General features: G+C 40.4%; 1 protein-coding gene across 1 annotated transcript in view; it reads right to left on the bottom strand.

Annotated features, from left to right (window-relative positions):
- Positions 1-24,789, bottom strand: part of DNAH6 (dynein axonemal heavy chain 6) — a 283,212-nt gene that overhangs the window by 89,464 nt on the left and 168,959 nt on the right. Inside the window, exons 45-55 of the mRNA XM_024743950.1 lie at positions 24,512-24,666; positions 17,091-17,322; positions 13,042-13,194; positions 11,561-11,701; positions 9,157-9,399; positions 7,469-7,636; positions 6,779-7,014; positions 4,301-4,562; positions 3,046-3,169; positions 2,339-2,535; positions 561-764 (exon numbers count right to left, since the gene is read on the bottom strand). Coding sequence (XP_024599718.1) covers positions 561-764; positions 2,339-2,535; positions 3,046-3,169; positions 4,301-4,562; positions 6,779-7,014; positions 7,469-7,636; positions 9,157-9,399; positions 11,561-11,701; positions 13,042-13,194; positions 17,091-17,322; positions 24,512-24,666 — 2,115 coding nt within the window. The remainder of the gene's footprint in view (positions 1-560; positions 765-2,338; positions 2,536-3,045; positions 3,170-4,300; positions 4,563-6,778; positions 7,015-7,468; positions 7,637-9,156; positions 9,400-11,560; positions 11,702-13,041; positions 13,195-17,090; positions 17,323-24,511; positions 24,667-24,789) is intronic.

Below are 24,789 nucleotides of genomic sequence, written 5' to 3'. Positions count from 1 at the left end.
AATATGACACAAATGAACTTATCTGTGAAACAGAAACAGACTTGTGGTTGCCAAGGGGGAGGAGAGGTGGGGGAAGGAAGGACTGGGAGTTTGGGATTAGCAGATGCAAACTATTATATATAGAACAGATAAACAACAAGGTCCTACTGTATAGCACAAGGAACTATATTCAATATCCTGTGATAAACCATAATGGAAATGAATATGAAAAAGAATGTATATATATGTGTGTATACACACACACACACACACACACACACATATATGGATAACTGAATCACTTTGCTGTACAGCAGAAATTACCACAGAACTGTAAATCAACTACACTTCAATAAAAATATTTTAAAAAAATCAAGTGTTTAGAGCACTTGGACTCCTCCCTTTTTACTTTATGCCTCCACAAAATGAGGGACGTGGACCAGAAGACATCTCAACTTCTTTCTAGGTCTGAATCTCCGAGATTCTTACAAGTACGTTAAAGTCCACTTTTAGAATTTGTAATAGTGCAATATTAAGCAGAGTTAATAGGCTGCTCTTTCTCTGAAGCGCTGGTTACACACCTGATCTTGGGGATCAATCATCAAAGGCCACCGTCTCCCTTGAGTGACCAGAATGCCATTTTCCGTTGATATCAGGTCACGGGGCAGCCCATCTGTGTTCCACTGCCGTATTTCGTAGGGCTCACCAAGAGTGTTAATGAGACTGAAGGCAGGATTGATTGGGATCTCTAGAGACTGACAGTCCTGGATCCAACACTCTATAAGCTGTAGAAGGAGAAAAGCTTGTATAGAGTCAGGAATACTCAGTAAATGAAGATACACACAACAAGTCCTACTTAGGCAGGAGAGAGACGGGTCCCCAGGGGCAAACGGTTTGAGTTTGTTCCTGTGGACCGATATTCTCAGATGGGAATGACAGGACAATTGAGAGAGGAGGCTGGGCCCTGCCCAGATAGGAGATACATATTCCTCATTCTTGAAGTCAGGAGACCTCCCCGACTACACATGCTCAGAAAGGCTCCTTGGAGGTCAAAAGGGGAGTGAGGTCAACTAATGCTCACTTACCCATAGGCCTCTTTGGTAGAATTCATCTTGGCTAAGAGATGCGGACGCACACATGGGAAATCCTGAGCTATACCAAATACATATTTTGAACCAGGCAACTCAAAATGATTGGCCAAAGGAAACCCGGAAGAAATGCCCCATAAAAGTGATTCAAACTGCCACGAGGGCGTGACTCTCTCTGAGCCTGCCCATGTGTCTATCCACATGTACTGTACTCTTTTTTCCTCCTAATAAATTACTTGTCTCACTACTTTCTGGGAATTCTTTTTCTGCAAAGCCATAGGGCCAGGGCCTTGTCACTGGCCACTGGTCTAGGGGCAAGGATTCAGTGCTCTCACCACCGCGACCCGACCTCAATCGCTGGCCGGGAACGGAAACCCTGCTTCAAGCCGCTGCAGGCCGAGGCCACCCGAGATCACTACCAGACTCCACAGGCATCCTGGCATCAGGGCACAGGACACAAGAAGTGGCCTAATAAGAGATCTGGGGGGATAGAACTACGCCGTTAACCAGCTGTGGCTTTGGGCATGTCCCACGCCCTGTCTGGACCTCAGTTTTCTCGTGTAGAAAAGAAAGGGGTTGTCACAGTAGTCTTCACCCTCGGGTGTAGGTGGGAGAGTCTGGCAGCACGTGGAGAAGTTGGGAGTTACCACAATGACCAAGGGGGCTACTGGCAATTAGTAAATGGGGCAGAGGGGTGTTAGCATGTCACCTCCTTCAACGGGTGGCACAGTCATGCACACTAGGGAACTGTCTGTCCCCCAAGAACACCCCTGGCCCCACTGCCCGCTTGGCATCAGGTGATCCCTGAGCTCCTATAGAATCTATATGAGTCCTATACCAACCAGGTTTTATAACTCAAGGACAGGGATAAACATTTTTACGAAGGCATTTCATAAAAGTGGTTTGCAAATATATCCAAATAATTCAGTTTCCTGCTCTTTCCCATCGTTGAGCCCTTTGTAGCAGGCCCTCACCAATTCAGAACACTTCATCCCGGTTCGATCCTGAGTCGGGAAGACTCCCTGTCTCTTTTTCTTCCTCAGGTTCCTGTGTAAGCAAGTGATGAGTAACTTTCTAAGGCGGGAGAGGAAAAGGGGGATTGTGTTAAGGAAAGCCTAGGGGTAACCATCAGTGACTTGGGGGCAGTGGAATGAATACCTAAGGTTCATGGAGAACCTCCCTCTAAACTTGGAAAAATGACACACACACACCCCGTCTCCCTCAGTTTCAGCTGCTTCTCACCCCTCCTCACAGAAAGCACGTTTACCCACCGATTGCCTGTACTGGGCTGTGAAGGCCCCATAATAGGCCACACAAGCTGCTGCTATGAACACATTCCCGATGATGTTTGATATCTCCTCGCTGAATTTCTGGATGCTTTCTTCCCATCGGATTTGCTCGTCTCCTAATGCAGCCGTCAGCTTTCCAGCACGTACCAGACGTGCTTTGGTCAGGGCCATCGTCTTTGCTAGAAAATTTAAAGAAAACCGGGTTATGTTATTCAATATTTGCCTACAGTATAAGAAATTTATTCATCTGCTTCTGCTTATAGCGGAATGAGCATTACTTAGCTAATGACGTCAATACATCTCTGGGAAACCTCGCACCAACTCAGCACTAGTACCCATTTCAGAGCCAGGTCCAAGTTTGCCTCTTCCATGCTGAGAGTTCCTTTTTGATACTCCTTTACTCTGGCTGAAGATAGTGCTCTCTTTCTGCCCATGTGGTATTTATTTTCTGGATCAAATTCATGTGCTGCTCTGTGTTATAATGTAACATTCCCCCCCAAAGCCTTATTCAGATATAGGAGTTGAATATGTACAATATACTAATGTTATACTAGACGGTTAAGGCCATCCATCTAATGCAAATATGCCCTACATACTGGATGGAGGTTGAGACCTGACTGCCGGAAAACTCTTTTTCCTTTTGAAGATCAGGCATTTCCTGACCAGCATAAATTTTATGAGTTACTTACCCAGACTTTCTTTCTCATTCACGCTTTTGTTGTATTCATGTTGTAAGGCCTGTATTTGATCTTCCACTTTTTTTAGTAATGCTTGCTTTTCTCTCAGAGTAGCCATTGTAATATCAAGTTCAGCCTAATAAAATCAAGTAAATAGGAACAGGCCCCCAAAGAAGGTCAAATTTGCCCATTTATAATAGGTTATTTAAAAAAAATAGGATTTATGTTTTCTTTCTCTTAAAAGAGTTTGTCTTAAAAGATAGTGATATGATATACAAAGTTAAAACATATATGAGAGAATAAAATATAAAAGCAGAACCAGAACAAAACAAAACAAAAACAAAGCCCAACAAAATAAATCATAGAAGGATTAGAGAAACAGAGGTACCAAGCGTTTGAGGATGAATTAGTTACTAAAATGGACTATTAACTTTAAATGATAAAACAAATGAAATACTCATGCAATAGTGAAAACTATCTTTCCTAACTAGTTCTCTAGAGCAGGGGTCTGCAACTATGACCTGCAGGCCAAATCTAGCCCACTGCCTGTTTTTGTGTGGCTTGTGAGCTGAGAATGGTTTTACAGTTTTAAATGGTTGGGGGGAAAATCAGAAGAAGAATAGTATTTCATAACACATGATAATTCTATGAAATTTGGCTTCCAATGACCATAAATAAAGTTATATTGGAGCACAGCCACACTTAACTTGTGTCTGAATTGTTGATGGCTGTTTTGGTGCTGCAACGGCAGAGTTGGGTAATCGCAACAGAGACCATAGAGCCGGCAAAGCTGAAAATATTTACTGTCTGGATTTTTACAGAAAATATTTGCCAGCCCCTGCTCTATAACTGTGGTTCTTTTGGTAACCTGTTCCACTAAATGATCATTCTTTGTTCTTCTTGGGGTCTCACATCCAATTGTGGGTTAAGCTGGTTTTCAGAATCTCATCAAGTGTGGGAGTATTTAGCAAATAGAAACATAGAGTATCAGATGCTAGAGCTAAAATAAAGTAAAAAATTACCATAGGCCTGACGATATGAATATACTAAGGACTTACTTTCCTTTTATGCTGGAAGAGGGCTGATTTCAGAGGTCATTTCTGAAAAAAACAATCTTTGCTAGCTATTTTTTAAAACAAAAACTAATTTTCAAGAGCATGACTACTATCTGTACTGTGTAGGGTCTCAGCGGCACCACAAAGGGAGCTTGAATGATTGATGATCATGGCCTTTGATTCTACAAAATATCACAACACAGATGACGTACCTGTGCAGTGCGGAGTTTCTGTCTCTTTGGTTCGACTTCTTTGACTACACGAGAGTACAAATCCATCGCTCTTACCCACATGCACATGGATTTACATGCTTTGGATACTTTCTCTACTTTTTCAGGCACGAAATCAGGATTATTAATATACTTTTGAAGCTTTGCCAGGATTTGAGGCTTAATGTTTTCCTTATCATATTCTAAAAGTCTTCTCAGGAAGTTAGAGTCACCAAGAAGTTGCTTTGCCGTTGGCCAATCAGGCCTGAAAAATACACATGATAAGTTAATAGCATTGTAATGAGGGAATGTAAGAACAAAAGAAATGTATTCCTTTGAGGACATTAAGATATTATCCCACAGATTAAAAAAAAAAAATCAGGAACTTCTCTGGTGGCACAGTGGTTAAGAATCCGCCTGCCAATGCAGGGGGCACGGGATCGAGCCCTGGTTCGGGAAGATCCCACATGCTGTAGAGCAACTAAGCCCGTGTGCCACAACTACTGAGCCTGTGCTCTAGAGCCTGTGAGCCACAGCTACTGAGCCCACGTGCCACAGCTACTGAAGCCTGTGCGCCTAGAACTAGTGTTCTGCAACAAGAGAAGCCACCACAGTGAGAAGCCCGTGCGGGGGCTCGCCGCAACTAGAGAAAAGACCGCATGCAGCAACGAAGACCCAACGTGGCCAAAAATTAAAAAAAAAAAAAGAAATAAGAAAGTATGTCATTTAGGCATGATTAGATGGAATTCAGACAGAGTTATGTCAATTGTTTATGTTATTAGTCATGTAACATTTAACTTGCTCTGAGTTTTCCTATTGTAAAGCAAATATAACACAATTTACTGAAAGCATTTTACTAGGCTTTAAGAGCACCAAGAGCTACTACTTTTGTTTTCTAGGCATATATTTATGCAATTTTACTTTCATAGTGTGTATAGTTTGTTTTTTAAAAAATACTTACAATGGTGTTTCTGCAAATGCTCTTATTTACTGGTTGAGCTACAGTTATAAAAATTTATTTTGTTTGCATCTAACTGACTTTCAAAATTTGTAGAATGATATTTATATTAGTAACCCCCCCCCAAAATGAGGTTTGTTTTACTGCTACTATTACTATTATTAGTTCCAAGCAAGACAGAAAATTGAAGTTAATGTAAAGAAGCTACAAAGATGTGTTTTTAATGTTGTCCAATTATGTGTTACTTATAATAATTTTTAAAAATACTATTAAAGTACTGGTCCCGTTAAAAAAAAAAGATATTATCCCACAGATGGCTTCTAGACTTATCGTGGTGACTGTTTCACAATGTGGGCAAATGTCAAATCGCTATGTAGCACACCCGAAACTAACGTAATATTGTACGTCAACTATATCTCTATAAAAATAAATTAATCAAAAATGTTATCCCAAAAAGTGGGTAGTTTTAATCTCAATACTATAATCCCAGTAATTGGTAGTTATGTGCACCACCATTCATGGGGGGACAAGTAGTTGGATGACTAATGTTCCATACAACACAGTTTTGGTAGAGAAACAATTATAAAATCATAGAGTCACAGAAATATAAGGCATTATAGGAATAATAGTTTTATTTCAAAAACGGCCCAGGCACTCACATTTTTATCCCCTTTGCTTGGTTTAGATCCTTAAAATCTCTTGCCAGGACACTACAATCACCTTCGAACTGGTTTTGTCTCTCAGTCAAACTCACTCTTTGTGAGCTCTGGCCAGGTTGGTCTTTCTCACGTGAAAATCTGATTATGTCAACAATGTTCAATGGTTCTCAGTCCCCTGTGGCCAGGGCTCTCCATCTGTGCTCTGAAGAGCCCCCAGGTCCCACCAAGCTGCTGGCCAGAGGGTTAGTAGGGAGGCCTGGCGGGGGAGTGCTCTGGGCCCTCTACCTTCACTTTGATCACTTTTACTTGGAAAGGTTTCTTATAACACAATTTTTATTGAAGAAAAGTTTATATTACTAAAGAAAGTTTGAAAACTGCATATCTCCTAGGTGAAACCTGAACTACTTAGCACAGCATACAAGACCGTTCATGATTCAATCACTGCCCTCCTGCCCAGCGCCACCCAATCCATGAGCATCAAAGATCCCTGAGCTCTCCCCATGGTCCACTCTCCACCTGAGCATTGTCTCCCAAAAAACCTGCTCACACCTCTGCAGGGGGACTTAGGCACTCTTTTCTTGGCACTCCTAATACTACACACCTCTCACATGTCTTGAAATTATTATTTTTCCTGCCTCTCTCCCTACTAGACTGTAAGTGCCTTGTATGGAAGAACTTTATATTTTCCATCATCTAGTGCAAAGTAGATGTTCAAGAAAATGCTTGTGGAATCAATTTGTTGAATGACAGACCAAACTGATGAGAGGGTGGAGAATAGAATGAAAACATGTAAATGAAAATGGAGAAAAAGAGCAAAGAAATTCCACCAGGTATTTTGGTAATGGGTGATTGTGAGGTACTCACTTGGCATTCAAGAGAATAGAGATGGCTTCCATCACAGTCATGACCATATCTGGGGGCTTTGTGAAAACTCTGATTTCAGATATATCTGCTTTATCTAAGGAATCCAGTGCTTTGTTAGCAGCTTCGAGTGCAGGGAGAGCTTCTTCAAGATCTCTTTGAGCATCGTCAGCTATGGCTTGGGTTTCTTCGGCTTTCATTTTTGCTACCGCTTCATCTTCTTGCACAATGCTTCGGACCTAACCATTGAAACACGACTGCTTAAGTGGGCTCAGTATTTGAATTTCAATGTTTCAAAGCAAAGCCAATCATAGTGAGTCACATTTGCCCCTTTGGATTAGACCAATGATGAAAGAAGTTTGTCTCTACTGCATTTTATGCTCTCCTTTGTCCGTCTCATGCCATGTTGATAAAAATGGAGACAAAGTTATTAGAACAAACAGTTCCTTCTTAGGAGAAGATTCACTGCTTTATATTTGCAGCTGGCAGTATTCTCACAACTCTGTCTGTCCCACTCATTGGGTTCACTCATTCTCAGGGAGAGAGCCAGGCTTAAAAGCATGGCTAAATTGACCTATCACTTAATTATTTTAATAACATATTTAAAAATCCAATCATTTGTCATTGTATATAAGGGATCAGTTGGTGGTCAAAGCCTTCTCACCCACCACCCAGTAGGGTGATGCTGCATACCTGATCAGCATTTTCTTGATCCACTGCCAGTTTGTCCATCAGGGCTTCAGCGTCTTGTGACTTTGTTAAAAGGACAGGTTCTAAAGCTGAAAGATCTAATTTCATTTCATCTACTAGTACATTTGTTTCTAATAGTTTGGTGAGACCATTCTTTACCCGTTCACGTGCCTAGATGACAAGGAAAATATCTATTATGATGAGTATTATAAGTTTACTGGCATCTCTTACTCATGTACTAGAATTTCACATCTGCAGAATTGGTGAATCGGTTTGTAATAGTTAACACTGTGAATGTACAGAAAGCTTCAGGTAACAGAACTCTAGGAAATGGCCCAGATATTCACCACAGTGGGTTGGATCCATGCCCCCTGGCCACAGGAGTAGGACGTCACTGAAGGCCCACACTGTATTATTTTTATTCCCTGTGGTAGCTTGGTATCATTTTGAATGAATGAGGGATGAGTTCAAATAGAAACTCCTGGAGGTCACAGCTCTGGGAGCTTGTTTCCTCAGGGTGGATCAGCAGGGCTGAGACCCCCTGGAGATAGTGTCCTGGGTACTTAGCCCTAGTTGCTGATCTAAACCTTACTCCCCGGTGGTAGGAAATTCTTGACTAGGATCAAAGGAGTGGTATCTGGTAAAGGAGGCACCTCGGAATAACTGTTTTTTGAGGGTGAGACAGAAAACGTGGTTCAAATTGTCATGTTTCAAAAATATGTGTCACGTTATTTTACTAGGCATACATTTACCAGGTAAAAATCCTCTGAAAGACATTTAAAATATCTAAATGGTAAATGCTTCCATTTTTACTATTTAAAATTTTAGGTCATGTTAATAGCCTGACGATGACAGTAGCCACTATTTTCTGAGCACCTCATATGTGTTAGGTCATATTCCAAGCACTTCACAAATCATATCTTATTTAAATTCTACAACAATCCAAGAGGTAGATACATATTTTTTTAAAACTTTATTTTCTACTAAGATTGGAACAGTTACAAAACATGCTCAAGGTTGTACAGGAAGAAAGAGGTAGAGCAGAGGTGCTACCTGGTCTGCCTGACACCGAAGTCCTTGCTCTTAATGGGAACCACTGACACGTCAGACCACCAAACCCCCATCTCTATCATTTAACAAAAAGTTCTCCTTCTTACTAAACACTGCAGAGGTGACTAGTTCTCTGCTTAACTTTAATTCTGTGGCAATGTCCATATCATGCTCCTGAGTCAAGGATCCTTATGTATTGATAGAAGACAAAATCTAAACATCAGGGCTTCCCTGGTGGCGCAGTGGTTGAGAGTCTGCCTGCCAATGCAGGGGACACGGGTTCATGTCCTGGTCCGGGAAGATCCCACATGCCATAGAGTGGCTAGGCCTGTGAGCCATGGCCGCTGAGCCTGCGTGTCCGGAGCCTGTGCTCCACGATGGGAGAGGCCACAACAGTGAGAGGCCCGTGTACCACAAAAAAAAAAAAAAAAAATCTAAATATCAAAGAAGGGGAAGGCCTTTGGACTGACAGCATGAGACACTTTTTGGTCATATTGTAGGTTTTCAAGTGCATGTATGGGATGGAGAGAAGTCCAGTAGGCAAGATGGAACATAGATCTTCCACTCATTCTGGCAAAAGTTTTGAGTCCAAGCAAAAAAAGAAGTTTTTTTTTTTTTTAAGTTAATAATATTAAACTTACTGAAACCAACTTCTTCTTTTTTTCACTCAGCATAGACAAGTAGAGATTGATGAGTTCCAAGTAGGAGGTGGGCGTTGTGTAGTACCGTCTCCGGAGCTCTGTGTAATAGCGTTCCGCCATACTGGAGACACTCAAGTGGACATTCACACACATGAGGGAGAGCTTTTCTTTCAGTTCTTCATTTACAGCATCAACATTTGAGAAAAACGTCTTTGATACAGAAAGAAGTGCTTCTTTGGGCCACTGTAAATAAATATATGATTTGGAAAGTCTGTTGCTTATTTCCATAATACACAGTTTAACTATGAAGAAAAATGCATTTCTCTGAAAGTCTTTTTCGCCTTGTCCCCCCCTTTTACCTTGTTAACTCCTACTCGTGTCCATGATGTTTCATGAATTGAATGGCTGGGCTCATTTGAGGGAGGTCCTGGGTCTGCATTTGCTGACCCCAGCACAGTGTCTGGTACACAGAAGTTGTTCAAAAACTATTTGATTGATTGAATAAATGTGGGTGTTTTTAGCATAATTGTATGAATAAAATCACATCCATTATGAGGACCTCATGTCCTCTCTCTGTTTATTATACAGTTTGAGTGCCAGGTTCACGGTTATAATCACTGTCCTGTTCACCTCAACTCCTTTGCTCCTCTCTTGTCTCTCTGCTCAGTAAAGTGCAACTCTCTGTTACCCCACACCTGCAACTGTGCAGGTAGCACGGCCGGAGAAAACCCCCCACAGCTGTGCTGACTGGCCTCACTGTCAATTCATGGCAACTAGCTCAAGCGGGTTCTTAGCTCAGTCCAGAAATGCTTCTACATCGTCTCATCTGTCACTCCTGTATCCTCCTGAGTATTTCGCACCCTATGGTACTTCCTCAGACTGCTAACACTTCCTCTTTCCTCTTCATCCTCAGTTCATGACCTTGCTCCCCACATCACTAAAAAAAAAAAAAAAAAAAAATAGAAGCAATGCAAACAGAACTTCAATGAATTTTCACCCCCACGTCTTCCCCTCTACTTGCATCTGGGGGCTTACACTCTGGGGTGAGCTGTGCGTGCTCCCTGCCCATGTCAGCCCTTCACTGGTGAAGCCATCACATCCCTTCTTGCCTATTCAGTGACACTGGTCCAACAATGCCTAACTCTGCTGCACCATCAATAGAATTCTCTTTTCTGAATCATTTCCATCAGCACACGTGTGTTCTCCACTTAAGAAAATACTTCTCTCTTGACCTCACATACCCCTCTAGCTATTACCCATCTCATAGTGTTCCTTTGTGGCAAAACTCCTTGAAAGAGTTGTCTCTGATTCCCCTCTTTTCTTCTCTCTTGAACCTTCTACCCCATCACTCCACCGGAACAGCTCTTGTCAAGATCAATGGTAACTCTCCACTGGTAAATTTAATAGTCTTCTCTTCTTTATAAATTCCATTCTGCCTTTGTTCAATGATTGTCATTATCATCCCTTGCACATGAGTAAATCCCTAGTGGGCTTTGAAGCTAATGTAAGTACCCTTGAGGAGTTATTGGACAATGTGTTACCACTTTAAAATCAAGCAAGTTCAGACATATACCCAGAAAAGACAAAAACTCTAATTCAAAAAGACACATGCACCCCTATGTTCACAGCAACACTATTTACCATAGCCAAGACATGGAAGAGAGACCTAAATGTCCATCAAAAGATGAATGCATAAAGAAGATGTAATGGGGTTTAAAAAAAAAAAGATGTAATGGGTATAGATATAGATATAGATATAGATAGATATAATGGAGTACTACTCAGCCATAAAAAAGAATGAAATAATGCCATATGCAGCAATGTGGATGGATCTAGAGATTATCAAACTAAGTGAAGTCAGACAGAGAAAGACAAATATCATATGATATCACTTATATGTGGAGTCTAAAAAATGATACAAATGAACTTATTTACAAACAAAGATAGACTCACAGACATAGAAAACAAACTTATGGTTATCAAAGGGGAAAGGTAGGGGGAGGGATAAATTGGAAATTTGGGAGTAACAGATACACACTATTATATATAAAATAGATAAGCAAGAAGTTCCTACTGTATAGCACTGGGAACTGTATTCAATATCTTTTAATAACTTACAATGGAAAATAATCTGAAACATATATATATATATACACACATATATATACAATTGAATATATATGTAACTGAATCACTTTGCTGTACACCTGAAACATTGTAAATCCATTATACGTCATTAAAAAAAATAAAATCGGGGCTTCCCTGGTGGTGCAGTGGTTGAGAGTCCGCCTGCCGATGCAAGGGACACGGGTTCGTGCCCGGTTCAAAAAAAAAAAAAAAAAAAAAAAAAAAAAAAATCAAGCGAGTCCTACTTCTCAGAGAGATATCCTGTGATGTCACTGACCTGGACAAACCAATCAATGGTGCAGCAGTTCACAAGGGATGGAAACATCCGGCATCGGGACCGAAAGGCCTCCCCAACGGGGCTCATGCAGAGAACAATGTGTAGCTTCTGACGGACTCTGCTGATAAAGTATTGAAACACCTGACAAAAAGAAAGACATTTTCAATTTAGAATAAGGCTGAACCAACTATGAAAATAAGTGTTGGCTAATGCATCTGACTCTACCAATATCAAATTTAAAAAATGTTAGCATAGTGGATGTATGAATTGTTTTAATATCCCATTCCAACCCCCTTTTCTCATGCAGACTGGAAAGATTGAATGACGTTTTGCAGACTCTGTTGCAACTTGGGTTTGGGATGTGACGTAGGTCCTCTTCATTAGTGGATTTAAGGAGACCCCTTGAATAAAGTGGAGAGAGGTAGTCACACAAGGCTTTGCTTTGGGGTAGGAGACCATTGGGAGAAAGAGACAGGGTACAGGGCAACTATTTTTGCAGGTGCAGAGCCTGGCAGAAATGGCATGGACCTGGGGTCACTATCTCTGGATGTGGCTCCTTACTTCAGCTGCTCCCAACGTGGTGGGGGACACATGGCTTTGGAGCTGGCAGCTGAAGCAGTAGCACACTGATTGGTTAGAGGTCTCCTGGATCAGCAGAATGGTTGTGGCAGAGGCAGCAGTGTCCTTGACTGTTGACTTCTACAGTGTCATTTCATAATCATTCCAAGGAATTCAGCCTGGAATCCCTTTCTTTAGCCTTCCCAATGGTTGTGTCCCTCAAATCAAGCCGTTTCTGCTTACATTGGCTGTCTGTACCTATAAGTCCTGACCTAGCAGTGGAGGGAATTCTCATGAAAGGACACAGAAGAGATGATATGAGAAAGACTGACCCAAAAAGCTAGATAAGGTGCAGAAAGAAGAGAAAGGCCTGGGCTAGACAAATAGCGGCTTACAGAGTGTAGCACGGTGTTGGAGAAATGGATCTGGACAGCAGCTGTGTTGTGTGTGTGTGTGTCTGTGTGTGTGTGTGTGTGTGTGTGTGTGTGTGTGTGAGAGAGAGAGAGAGAGAGAGAGAGAGAGAGAGATAGAGAGAGAGAGATTGAGAGAGAGAGAGAATGCATTTCATAATCTTGCTGATAGGAAAGGCAGTCAAAAGTACTGAACTCCTTAAGCAGGGCACTGGGTGTGTGTGAAATAAATTTGTGTTTAAGAAGGATAAGAGAAGCTTTCCAGTTTGGACAGATCTATGATCTCCATGGGGTAGTAGGGTTTCTGTTTTCTGCTTTCCATAACAGTTTCTGGAAATCTGATGAACCAATGCTTTAAATGTAGGAAATAAAATACATAGGATTACAAAGGCAACAAATTATATTGAAAAAATTCTATCCATGGACTGCTTAAGGGGATTTGTGGACCACTGGAAAAAGGCTAAGACAACTTTTTGTTTTCCAAAACCTTCTTACCATTCTGACATGTCCTACCTCATCTCTATTCCCCTCAGAAATTCCTACTTCTTTCACTCTTGGTCTGGTGGCTGCTAAAACCTGCTCCAGTTCATCCTTTTCAAATAAATTCGGCACTTCACCTGAGTTCAGGATGTTATTTATATCTTCTAGAAACTCTTCTACTACAATCTGTAGAAGAAAGCAGAGTGGTCATTATACCTCATTCAACCATTTTACATTTACTGCCTGTATATTACAAAGCAAATATATGATCTAAAATTCACATTGAGTTAATTTTATCTTTAAGAGAAGATGACCCTGGGGGAGTGGCCAAGATGTTAAAGTAGGATGAGCCTGAGCTTACCTCCTCCCACAGCACACCAAAATTACAACTATTTACAGAGCAACTATCAATGAGAGTGACATACTTAATGCATAGAAATATAAACAGAGAATTAGGCAAAATGAGGCAACAGAGGAATATATTCCAAATGAAGGAACAAGATAAAACCTCAGAAGAAGAACTAAGCAAAGTGGAGATAAGTAATCTACCTGATAAAGAGTTCAAGGTAATGACCATAAAGATCCTCATGAACTAGAGAGAAGACTGGATGAACACAGTAAGAAGTCTAACAGAGAGAAGATATAAAGAAGAACCAAACAGAGCTTGTTTTTAAATTTTCTATGAAAATACAAAAGATCCTGAATAGCCAAACTCATCTTGAGAAAGAGGAACAAAGCTGGAGTTATCATGCTCCCTGAGGTCAAACTATACTAGAAAGCTACAGTATTCAAATAGTATGGTATTGGAACAAAAACAGACTCATAGATCAATGCAACAGAATAGAGAGCCCAGAAATAAGACACACACTTCTATGGGCAATTAATCTACACAAAGGAGGTAAGAATATACAATGGGGAAAAGACAGTCTCTTCAATAAATGGTGCTGGGAAAACTAGACAGCTACGTCCATAAAGAATTGGACTACATTCTCATACCATATACAATATATACTTTCTGTCCATTTCTCTTTCTCTTCTTGTGAAATTCCCACAATGTGGATATTGTTTGTTTTGATTGTGTCCCATCAGTCCCATAGGTTTTCTTCACTCTTTTTCTGCTTCTGACTGGATAATTTAAAATGTCCTGTCTTCTAGGTCACTGATTCTTTCTTCCACATGGTTGAATCCTTTTGAATCTGTCTATTGAATTCCTCAGTTCAGTCATTGTATTTTTCAGCTCTAAGATTTCTGTTTGGTTTTTTAAAAAAATTGTTTCTATTTCTCTGCTGAACTTCCCATTTGTTTATGCATTGTTTTCCTAATTTCATTTAGTTGTCCATCTGTGTGTTTTTGTAGTTCACTAAACATTTTTAAGAGGATTAATCTGAATCTTTGTCTGACAATTCACAGATCTTCCCTTCTTTAGGGTCAGTTATTGGGGCTTTATTAGTTTTCTTTGGTGGTATCATGTTTACCTGATTGTTCATGATCCTTGATTCCTTACATTGTCATCTGCACATTTGAGTAAGTGATCTTCTCTTCCAGACTTTACTGGTTCACTTTGGCAGAAATTGTTCTTCACCAGTCAGCTCAGTTTGGGTTTCTGGACATATCAACTGGTAATATCTTTGAGCAGGTAGGAATTGCTATCAATGTCTATTTTAGGCTAGGGATAATGCCTGAGCTCTGAGGTCATGGGTGATGCAACTGGCTGAGAACAATTGGACAAGACTTCTGACTTGGTTTTAAATGAGCAAGGCTATAGGATGAGCTCTGTGATTGCCTGGGTTCTCTTATCAGGTTTCCTAGACTGTTGGGGCTGGGTATTGTACTTAGCGGTAGGTGGGGCTATGAATTAGCTTCCCTGCCCTGGCAGAGTGGCAGAATGGGTTCCAAGCCCAAAAAGGCTTTTTGTGGTCTGGTGGGGTGGGGTGTGGCAGGGAGGTACACTCATCATTGGGCACTGTTATGAATTAGCTCCCTTGCTGAGGTGGAGAAGGAGAGCTGGTTCCAAACATCTTCCTAGGTGTTTCTGGTCAAGCTTTCTGCTTGGAGGGGCTGGGAACTAAGCAGTGGATGGGACTATGAATTAGCTGCCTTGCCTGGGAGGAGCAGGAAACTGGCTTCAAGGCTGGAAAGGCTCTTTGTTTGTGGTCTGGACTCAAGCTGACCTGCACCCCAATTTCCATGGCTGGACAGTGTCACTCCACTGGCTTTGCCCTGTGGGCCATCTATTCTGTCTGCCATACTCTCCTCTTGAGCGTTGCTGGGCTACACAGCTTTCCAGGTGTTCTGGCCAGGCTTTCTGGCTGGGTGGGGCCAGGAGCTACACTCAGCAGTCAGCAGGGTATGACTGGGTGGGTGGGGGGACCGGACCAGGCTCCAGGGCTGGCAAGGCTCTTCATTTGAGGACCTCAAATCAGGCAGACCTGCACCCAGCTAAGTTCCCTGGTCAGACTGGCTCTGCAGATGAGCAAAGCTGCTGGCTTGGACCACTCTTGGGCGCTGTGGGTAAGAACTTGGTTTGTCATGATCTGAGTGCTGGTCGTTACATCCTCACACCTTCTCCGTCACGGTCAGATTCCCAGAGGTCAAGTGCTGCAGATTCCTCCACCATCCCTGTGATGTAAGACTGGAGTGAAACTCCCAAGATGCTACCCAGAACACTGCGGGAGCTGGATGTCCACGCTGGGGTCTTTCTTCCCACTGGAGAGACCCCAGGCTCAGAGGAGACCTCTTGATGCGGTGCTGTGCTGGCCTGGGAGGAGGGCAACGTGGTCAGTGTGTCGCTGCTCCTCTTACCCTTCTAACATGGACTTTCTTGGTCTCTGTGGTGCAGGGGTGTGTTTCAGCCTCACCCTCCAGGTTCTAGGATTTTCTCCATGTCTCGTCTGTGAATAATTGTTAGGTGTTCCTGTGAGGGGGACCAAAGCTGGGACTGACCTATGTCACCATCTTGGTGATGTCACTTGCTGTCACTTTGTTCTTGCATTATTTTCCTGGTGTCACGAAATTGTTTACGTGTTTATGTGTTCTCTGAGCATCTTTAGAACAATTATTCTGAATTCTTTGTGGGGCAATTTGTGGATCTCCTTTTCTTGGGGCTGGTTATTGGAGGTTTACTGTGGAGTCACGTTTCCCTGATTCTTCACGATCCCTGTAGACTTACGCAGATGTCTGCCCATTTGAAGAAGCAGTCACCTCTTCCAGACTTTATGGGCTGACTTCGGTAAGGAGACTTTCAGCAGTGGGTGGGGGCATGCTGGGGCACTAGACACCAGGTCTAGTGGGGCAGGGCACCGAATACGGGGGCATGCGGTGTGGGGAGGTTATGTGACTTCGGCTCAGGCCACAGTGGCCACACACTCAGCTGTGGGTCTTTTCTCATTTGTAAAAAACATTTACATACTCAGATATAAGGTCACTGCTTGTCACAGATGTTAAAAACAATTTTCCCACCTTATTTGTACTTAGTCATTTTATAGTGTTTTCAAAATTAAAATGAATTTTAAAGTATTTATGCATCAGATTTATCACTTTTTTATTCCTTGGCTGATTTCTATAAACGTTTATTTTCCCTAACATTAAAAGTGTAATCACTGTAGACAATCCTCTATTATGGAATAAATTCAGGATCAGTTAAATTTGTTGTAGACATAGATGTAATCTTATTTTAATTTTAAATTTACTTTAACCAAAACATATCCATTATTTTTTCCTTTTCTAGAGTAAAGCATGTTTCCCTAATTGATTTCACTTAGGGAATTACTTTCTTATATTTATTTCTACAGGAATAGTTTATTACCTCTGTTTTCTATGCCCTTTCCCTCCAAGAAAAGTTAAATCCTTTCTCGCCCTCTTAACCTCTGATCACATTTACTTACTTAGAATTTAAAGGGGGAAGCAATAGTTGGTAAAAGAAGTAAAAATGTATCTTAAAAGTCTTTCATAAGGCCCAAGAACTCTGTTATTCGAAGGAATGATTCCCTGAACTACATCCTAAAAACTATTTGAAGCTCACACACGTGACTGTAACACTTGTCCTTTTCCTGTTCTTGCTCTTTGGCTATTTAGATATGTACCTGGGTGTCCGTGAAGAGGAAAACCATATTCCTGTCTTCTACACCAGCCAGTTTGTACAGCTTCCTCAGGTCTTCATGAAAACAGTCATAATTATACCCCCGGCTCAATTCAATCTGCAAACATTTGTAACCACATATGTGAGCTGCAAGTCTTGTAAGAGACTGCTTTCCTGTGCCTCCCACTCCAACCAGCAGGGCGTTGCCTCTTTCCTGACGAATCATGCGGGCGATCCTGTAGGAGACAAAGCAGACAAAGGTTTATTTCAAGTGTACAGACAAGGCTTCTGCTCAGAGGGCCTGCCCCAGTGTGGAAGGTTGGTGGCCTCTGGAGGGTCATCCCCCAGCCAAAGGCCACAGGGAAGAGCAGGGTATGTCTGAGGTTCATGGTTGGGAGAAAAGCACCACTGGTTTCCTTATATCCATCTCTCCCCCATTTCCTATGGGCTGTTGGCCTTGGTCACGCAAATACAGTAAGGTAAAATCTCTTCTCCCTTCTTCAAAGTGTGTAGGGTTTTGTTAGGGAGCCTGGCTGCTCTAGGCCACTACTTATATTAAACATTATATGGGCAAGCAGGTCTCTATTTCTAAGGATGAGCAAGAGAAAAATCGCTGAATGTAGGAGAGGAGACTACAGCTCAGAAAACATCAACAGGAATAATCTGAAATGGATTTACTATATCAACAAAATTTTAGAAAATTTCTGATTCATGTTAACAATAAGAATTTATAAAAAATTGCAATCATGATACTAGAGTGAGCACTCAGAAAGGGGAAAAAAATCCAAGTGAGGGAAAAATTGATTGTTGATGGAAAATCTGACTACCAAATGGAAAACCTCAGTGGAAGATGGGCCTCACAAATAGGATAATGTGGAAAATTGAATAGGTGAAGTAGAAGGCAAACACAGGAATTTAGCCAGACCTCAGAGAAAAAAAGATAATATTAAAAATGACAAGAGAGAAAATGGAAGATGAACAGGAGAAACAAATTGAATCCCAGAGGCCACACAATAGGAATTGTAGGAGAAATAAGAGGGGATAGAGCTGAAATAATAGAAGAAACCCCCAGAGCTGAGCCCCTAGATCTGAGGAAGTCACTAAGTGTCAGGAAAGAAAGTCAAAGAAGACAAGCAAAACACTAAATGTTTTCTAGGAGATCTATAAATATAAAATAAACTATGTGTGTGTGTGTAGGTGAATGAATGCATGCATGCATATGTGAATCAAAGTATGAAAGAGAAATCTATATTTTAGACATAATTGAAAATTTGTGAGCATCTGAAAAATAAATATAATAGATTACTCCCAAAGGGACAAATAATTTTAGGCTGGCCTCAGGCATCTCTTTTACAAGATGACATTCCACAATGGTTAAGAGGGAAAGCTACCAAGTTATTTCTCAGAGAGTAAACCACCTGCAAATCCTTCCTAAAAGAGTCCTTGAAGGTATATAGAGAAGTATGAATAAAATTCAGAAACTCAAGAAAAAGGGGAAAGGGATGTCAGTATAAAAGTGAGCAGTTTGTATGAGAGTCAAGTTCATATACTGTTGTTAAGATAAAAAGGTAATGGTAGGGCTTCCCTGGTGGCGCAGTGGTTAAGAATCTGCCTGCCAATGCAGGGGACATGGGTTTGAGACCTGGTCTGGGAAGATCCCACATGCTGCAGAGCAATGAAGACTGTGCACCACAGCTACTGACCCTGCACTCTGGAGCCCGCGAGCCACAACTACTGAGCCCGTGTGCCACAACTACTGAAGCCCGCGTGCCTGGAGCCCGTGCTCGGCAGTGGGAGAGGCCACCGCAGTGAGAAGCCTGCGCACCGCAACAGAGTGGCTCCACTCACCACAACTAGAGAAAGCCCGCCTGAAGCAACAAAGACCCAACGCAGCCAAAAATAAATAAAATTTATATATAAAAAAAGGTAATGGTAATGTCAATAAACTCACCTTAAAAAGAAGATGCAAATGTAAAAAATTTCTTTTTAAAAAATTATCACCTAAAATCTCAGATTGGGTCATCAGAAACTAAGAAATCATGGGAGAAATGTAAAAGCAGGTTTAATTTCTCTCTCTCAATCTCTCTCTTTTTTTTTTAATAGGAAGGTATCTGTCATCTACTCTATTTTTAATTCATGATGCTGATAACTGGAAAAAACAAAGTTCAAATATTTGAAAAGGATAATGGTTTTATTACTTTTTTAATTAAGAAAGAAAAACATGATCATTGTAACTGATAGGAAAAAACCATTGCTAACACTTTACCACTTGTAAGCTCCATCACGGGGGCCTGGATGCTGTCCTGCTCTCTATGGGAGCAGTGTGTAGCACATAGTAGGTGCTTCACAAATAAATTTATGCCTGTTGACTTGTATGTGTGTGTTTACAAAAATGGAATTAATCTCTACACCACATTTTGTTTTGTGACTGTTTTGCTAAATAATGCTTTATGGACATTGTCATGCTAGTGAATACAGCAATAGATATATCATAATTTATTTAATCGGTTCCCTACTGATGGATATTTAGTTCTTTTCATGGTTTTGTTATCATATTGACAATGTTAAAAAACAAACCTTAATGCTAGCTGCAAATAGAATCCTTTCAGATCAATGAAACAAAAAAGAGGTTGCATTAAAATAAGTTAGAAAATAAGTTAGGATGGCATAAATGTGGTTGTTAAAGCCATGCTTTAAAATAACATTTAATTATATAGGCTTGTGGAGGCAAAAGAAATGTGTTAAAGGCATAATGTTTAACTCTATGTGCCATAATCGAATTTTGTAAAAAAATTATATATGCTTATAAATATATTTGAAAGCACCATATAATTTTAAGTGACTGTCTCTAGGTGAGGAGGTGGAATTACGAACAATGTTTTTGTAAATTTTCCGCAATAAGTGTATTTAGTATATAATCAGAAAAATAATCACTATTTTTTTTTTTAAAGAAAACAAAGTAGATCTATTTCTTCCTTGTAGGAAATATAAAGGTGTCTTCCTTATGCGGTAGTTCTATCATTAAAAAGATCTTGGTAATAGGCATTTGTCTAAGTAAAATTACATTTATGAAAAAAGGAAATAAACATGTGAGTTCTCATTCTAACTACCTCTGAAATTCAGTACACTATCACCAAATCACCTATATTGAAGTAATCAACTTCTAAAGACCTTAAAAACTGTGAATTAGACGACAGTGGTTAAATAGTCCTTATGTGCCCTCAGCTTTGGTGGCAGGGCCTAGGAGCTGCGTAGCGTGAGCTTAGGATGGGGAGCCTACAAGGACTGATTTGAAAATGCTCCTCTGGGACAAAGCACAGACTCTTAGGTCATTATTCAGTATCTTCTGAAATAGTATCGAACTTTCAGATTGGTCTTCTACAGCTTCACACTCTCTCTTGCCCTTACGGTGAGTGTGCTGTGTCACTGCCCAGAAAGCCTTGATAACACTGCTTTGTCTAGAACAGGAGTGAGCAAAAGATGGCCTATGGGCCAAAACTTAACCCAAAGATTGGTTTTTCAAAACAATTAAAAAAAATTTTTTATGGCCTATGAGCTAAGAGTGGTGTTTAGATTTTTAAATGGTTGACAAAAAAATCAAAAGTCATATTTTATGATATGTGACATTATCACATGACGTTCCAACATGAGTGTCCATAAATGAAGTTTTATTTGAGCACAGCTGTGCTCATTTATTCACTGAGTGGTGGTGGTTGCTTTTGTGTTACAATGGCGGAGTTGAGTACTTGTGACAGGGTCTGTGGCAGAGCCTAAAATACTTACCATCTGGCCCTTTACAAAAGAAGGTTGTAGCTCCTTTCCCTAGGACCTGCCAACTAAAAACTCGCTTGCCACCTGGTTCTACAAGAATAAAGTCACTAACCACTGCAGTCTCTGACCTTCAACACACCCTGAAAGGAGGTCAGGGTGGAGATCAGGAATGAGGAACTCTGTGCTCTGGGAAAAACTGGCAGAACAGATCTTCAGATATCTATTTTCAGAAGATTTTATGAGCTCAATTTCTTGCATCTTCTCATATCTAGAAAAGCACTAAAATCGTTAATGGAGACATCTGTTCCTTGTGACTAGCAGCAACCTTCTGCCAAAATGTGTGCTTGACTGCACGTATCCCCTTCACCAAAATCACCTCCCCACTACCTCTCTGGAGCAGTTCCTCGTAGCTATCTGAGAGGCTGTTTTCTGGGCTATAGTCCTCATTTCCCCCCAAATAAAACTTAACTCATAACCCTTACATTGGGCATTTTTTCTTTTTTTTCATTTGACAGATCCTTTGCTGACTCCTCCCCTAAAACAACTAAGACCCACAGGTAATATTGCCACTGCTATATCTCTATCACAATGCACATCTAACAGACGACGCTTCAGATCATCTGCTTATACCTCCTCAGCTACCTCTGAGAGTATAAAATTGAGGGCTGAATGGATATGTAATAATGTTTTGTTATTTCTTCCCATAATGCACAAGGGCTCTATAGTGGATGAAAATATTGAATATCATAAATATCTTGCACTTTATATGTTACTCTTCCCTTGTTTCACTTACATTATAGTAATTTGTTTTTTCCATCTGAGATTATTTGAAACAAATGACTTGTCCTTTCTGCTTCCCAGTGTTATTTTTTCTGTCAACTTACATATCAATGGATAAAAAACTCCTTCCATTGAGAATCCTCCAAAGTTACATTGAGATGGCTCTCCTAATTAGTAACTTTATTTTAACAGAGAGATCCATTTGACCATCCTTGCAGTATGGTGACAACTTTGGGGGCATGTAATAGGTAAACAGCTTGGTGCAAACTGCTCTTCGAAAGCACAGGCTCTGAAGTAAATTTTAATTTTTTCTGAGTTGGGAAGGCTTTTATTCAGTTATCCTATGCAACAAAACAAAACAAGAACCTAGAATATTAACAAATGGAAATGTAGCATCAGCTATATTGCTGAATATTTAGTGACTTTCCCAAAACTCTTGTTCATAATGGAAGTCCTTTCCAATTGCTAATCAGCAGTAGGTGTTTGAGAGCTCTTACTTATGACAAGTAGAAATTCCTCTCTAGAAAAAAAGAGAACACGTCTACCTAGTTATTTACATGGCGGTCCTTTTTGCAGGAAAACTAAATCTCCCCCATTTTACAAATGGTTTTTAATTTCCTTCTGTAATATTTTAAGCAAACCTTGAGTAGCCTGGTGATTCCCTTTCACAAAAGTAAGAGAGATTATAAATATAATTAAGCCTACTGCCTATCATCTGGTCTATTCTTCAGGAAGTTTCTCAAACCAGAGTTCTGCCATTCTTTTCTTTTCTTTTTTCTTTCAGGCTTAGGGCTTGCTTGAGCTATGGGAATAAAAGTTGTTAGGAGTTAGTGTGTGGGTATACTGGCAGGGGAACAGATGGGAAGCAAGTGGTATCCTGACAACCCAATGACAAACTATTTTGTGTTACAACACTTGAGCTGTGATGAACATAAATCCTTGAATTAGAGTTAATTAAATAGCAGAAGTATAGGAAGGGCAAAAGACTTGGTTTGCTTATGGTTATGGAAAAAAAATCCTGGAGATCTGTCAGTCTTAACAAGGTCCAGCACTAAAATATAGTTGAGAAGAGAAACAAACAAAGCAATTAAAATCTTGCCATGGTAGTAGACCATGGGAAATCCTGTCCTCACACACATTTTGCACTGCTTATTCCACAGAATACTATATCAAATCTGGGTATCACATTTTAAGTGAAACATCAAAAAGTTATAAAGGGCTCAGTATGTTGAAAACTGGAAATAACTGCTAATAGGCAATAGTGAAACATCTGGGATAATTACGCCTGGAGAAGGTAAAGCTAAGAAGAACTTGGTCATGATTTTCAAATATTTGGAGGGCTGTTAGGAAAAAGAGTGGATCCATTTTTGGTGGAGGCATCTACAGTGAAGTTAGAATCAAAGCATTGGATATGATCCCCAGCCTGCCACTCACCAGCTAAAGGGCTTCGGACAATTCACTTAATCTCTCTGTGGCACACGGTATTGTCCAAAAACGCCTGCAATAATGTTTCTGGTCCTACTTGCTCTTTGACCCCATGAAGTGATAGAGTCTCTGATCCTGTCTTGTGAACCTGGGTAGCCCTGTATGGTGCTTCTACTGACAGAGTATGGTAGAAGTGATGCTGAGTGACTTCCAAGGCTATGTTGTGAAAGGCCATTTGCCTTCTGCCTGGCTCTCTCTTGGGGCATGAGCCTTTGGAGCCCTGAATCACTGTGTAAGAAGCCCCTGCACTCTGATGCTGCCTTGCTGGAGAGACGGTGGAGTCCACAGGGAGGCAGAGATGGGCCAGGTGTTCTAGGTGCTGTCTGACTGCAACTGCATGAGAGACCCCAGGAGAGAATGGCTGGGAGCCATGAGAAATAATGAAAAAATAAAGCTACTAAGTATTACAGTGGATTATTATGTAGCAACAGACCACTGGAACATTCTCTGAGCCTTATATTTAGAAAGATCATGATATTGAGCCATACAGAGGTGTCATCAGAGTTAAATGAGATACTCCATATCATGGTTTATATTCACACTCAGTGCCATTATTATTATTATTACCACTCCAAAGGATGGAATGAATATCAGAAGTCACAGGGAGTAGATTTTGACTTACTCTTGAAGGGTCATTTCAACACTTAAAAAATGTTTTTATTGAAGTATAGTTGATTTACAATGCTGTGCTAATTGCTTCTGTACAGTAAAGTGACTCAGTTATACATACATACATACATACATATATATATATATTCTTTTCCATTATGGTTTGTCACAGGATATTGAATATAGCTCCCTGTGCTATACAGTAGTACCTTATCATTTCAACACTTTTAACACATATTTACAATTTAAGAATTGTTCAACAGGACATGAGCCACTTTAAAATGTTGTGATGCCCCAAGGACTACAGATATTCAGGCTGGATACCTAGGTGTCGGGGATGACCCTTAAAGGATACTTGCAGTGGGTATGAGTCAGACTCAAAAGCAGTTAGAATGTACGATCCTTGCATTCAACTTGTTTTGCTATAAACAAAGCAAAACCCCCTATTTCTTTAGTCATGCATGTTAACCAGCCTGGTTATACTGTACATATCTGTAAACAACTTTAGATCTTTTTTTTTGGAATGAGATAGGACATTTTAAAAAACCAAAACAATCTATTACTATTTAGCAAAGATAATGACCTCTGAGATTCCATAAAATGTTCATGTCATATATATTTTAAATATATCAAAAATACCTTTTAAGTTACAGCAAGATTTGCTAATAGACCTTTGTCCATCTAGCCATCTATTTAAAGAGTGTTTTACAACTTAATCCTTACCTTTTAATATAAATGAAATTAGATCAATGCATTATTAGGCACGTTATGGCACTATACCTTGAAACATGCTCTATAGCATCCTGGAAGAACACCAGCTTTACTTCTTTGGGATTTATAAGGTTATAATCATCAAGATAGTCCTGTAGAACATTTGCGATTTTCTCCATATCAGGCATGTCATCATAAATCCGGTCAGTCTTATCTGCTCCAAACTAGATGATTTATTGGAGAAGAACCAAGTTGGATCAATTCTGATATATAAATGTATATAATATACATAACCTTAGGAGGGAACATTATTTTATCTATATCTTTATTTAATCATTTGCTTATAT

The sequence above is a fragment of the Neophocaena asiaeorientalis genome, unplaced genomic scaffold (assembly GCF_003031525.2).
Source record: "Neophocaena asiaeorientalis asiaeorientalis breed wild unplaced genomic scaffold, Neophocaena_asiaeorientalis_V1.1 scaffold114, whole genome shotgun sequence".
Classification (NCBI taxonomy): domain Eukaryota; kingdom Metazoa; phylum Chordata; class Mammalia; order Artiodactyla; family Phocoenidae; genus Neophocaena; species Neophocaena asiaeorientalis.
Note: the sequence above shows the minus strand (reverse complement) of the source record. Positions and strands in the feature narration are given on the sequence as shown.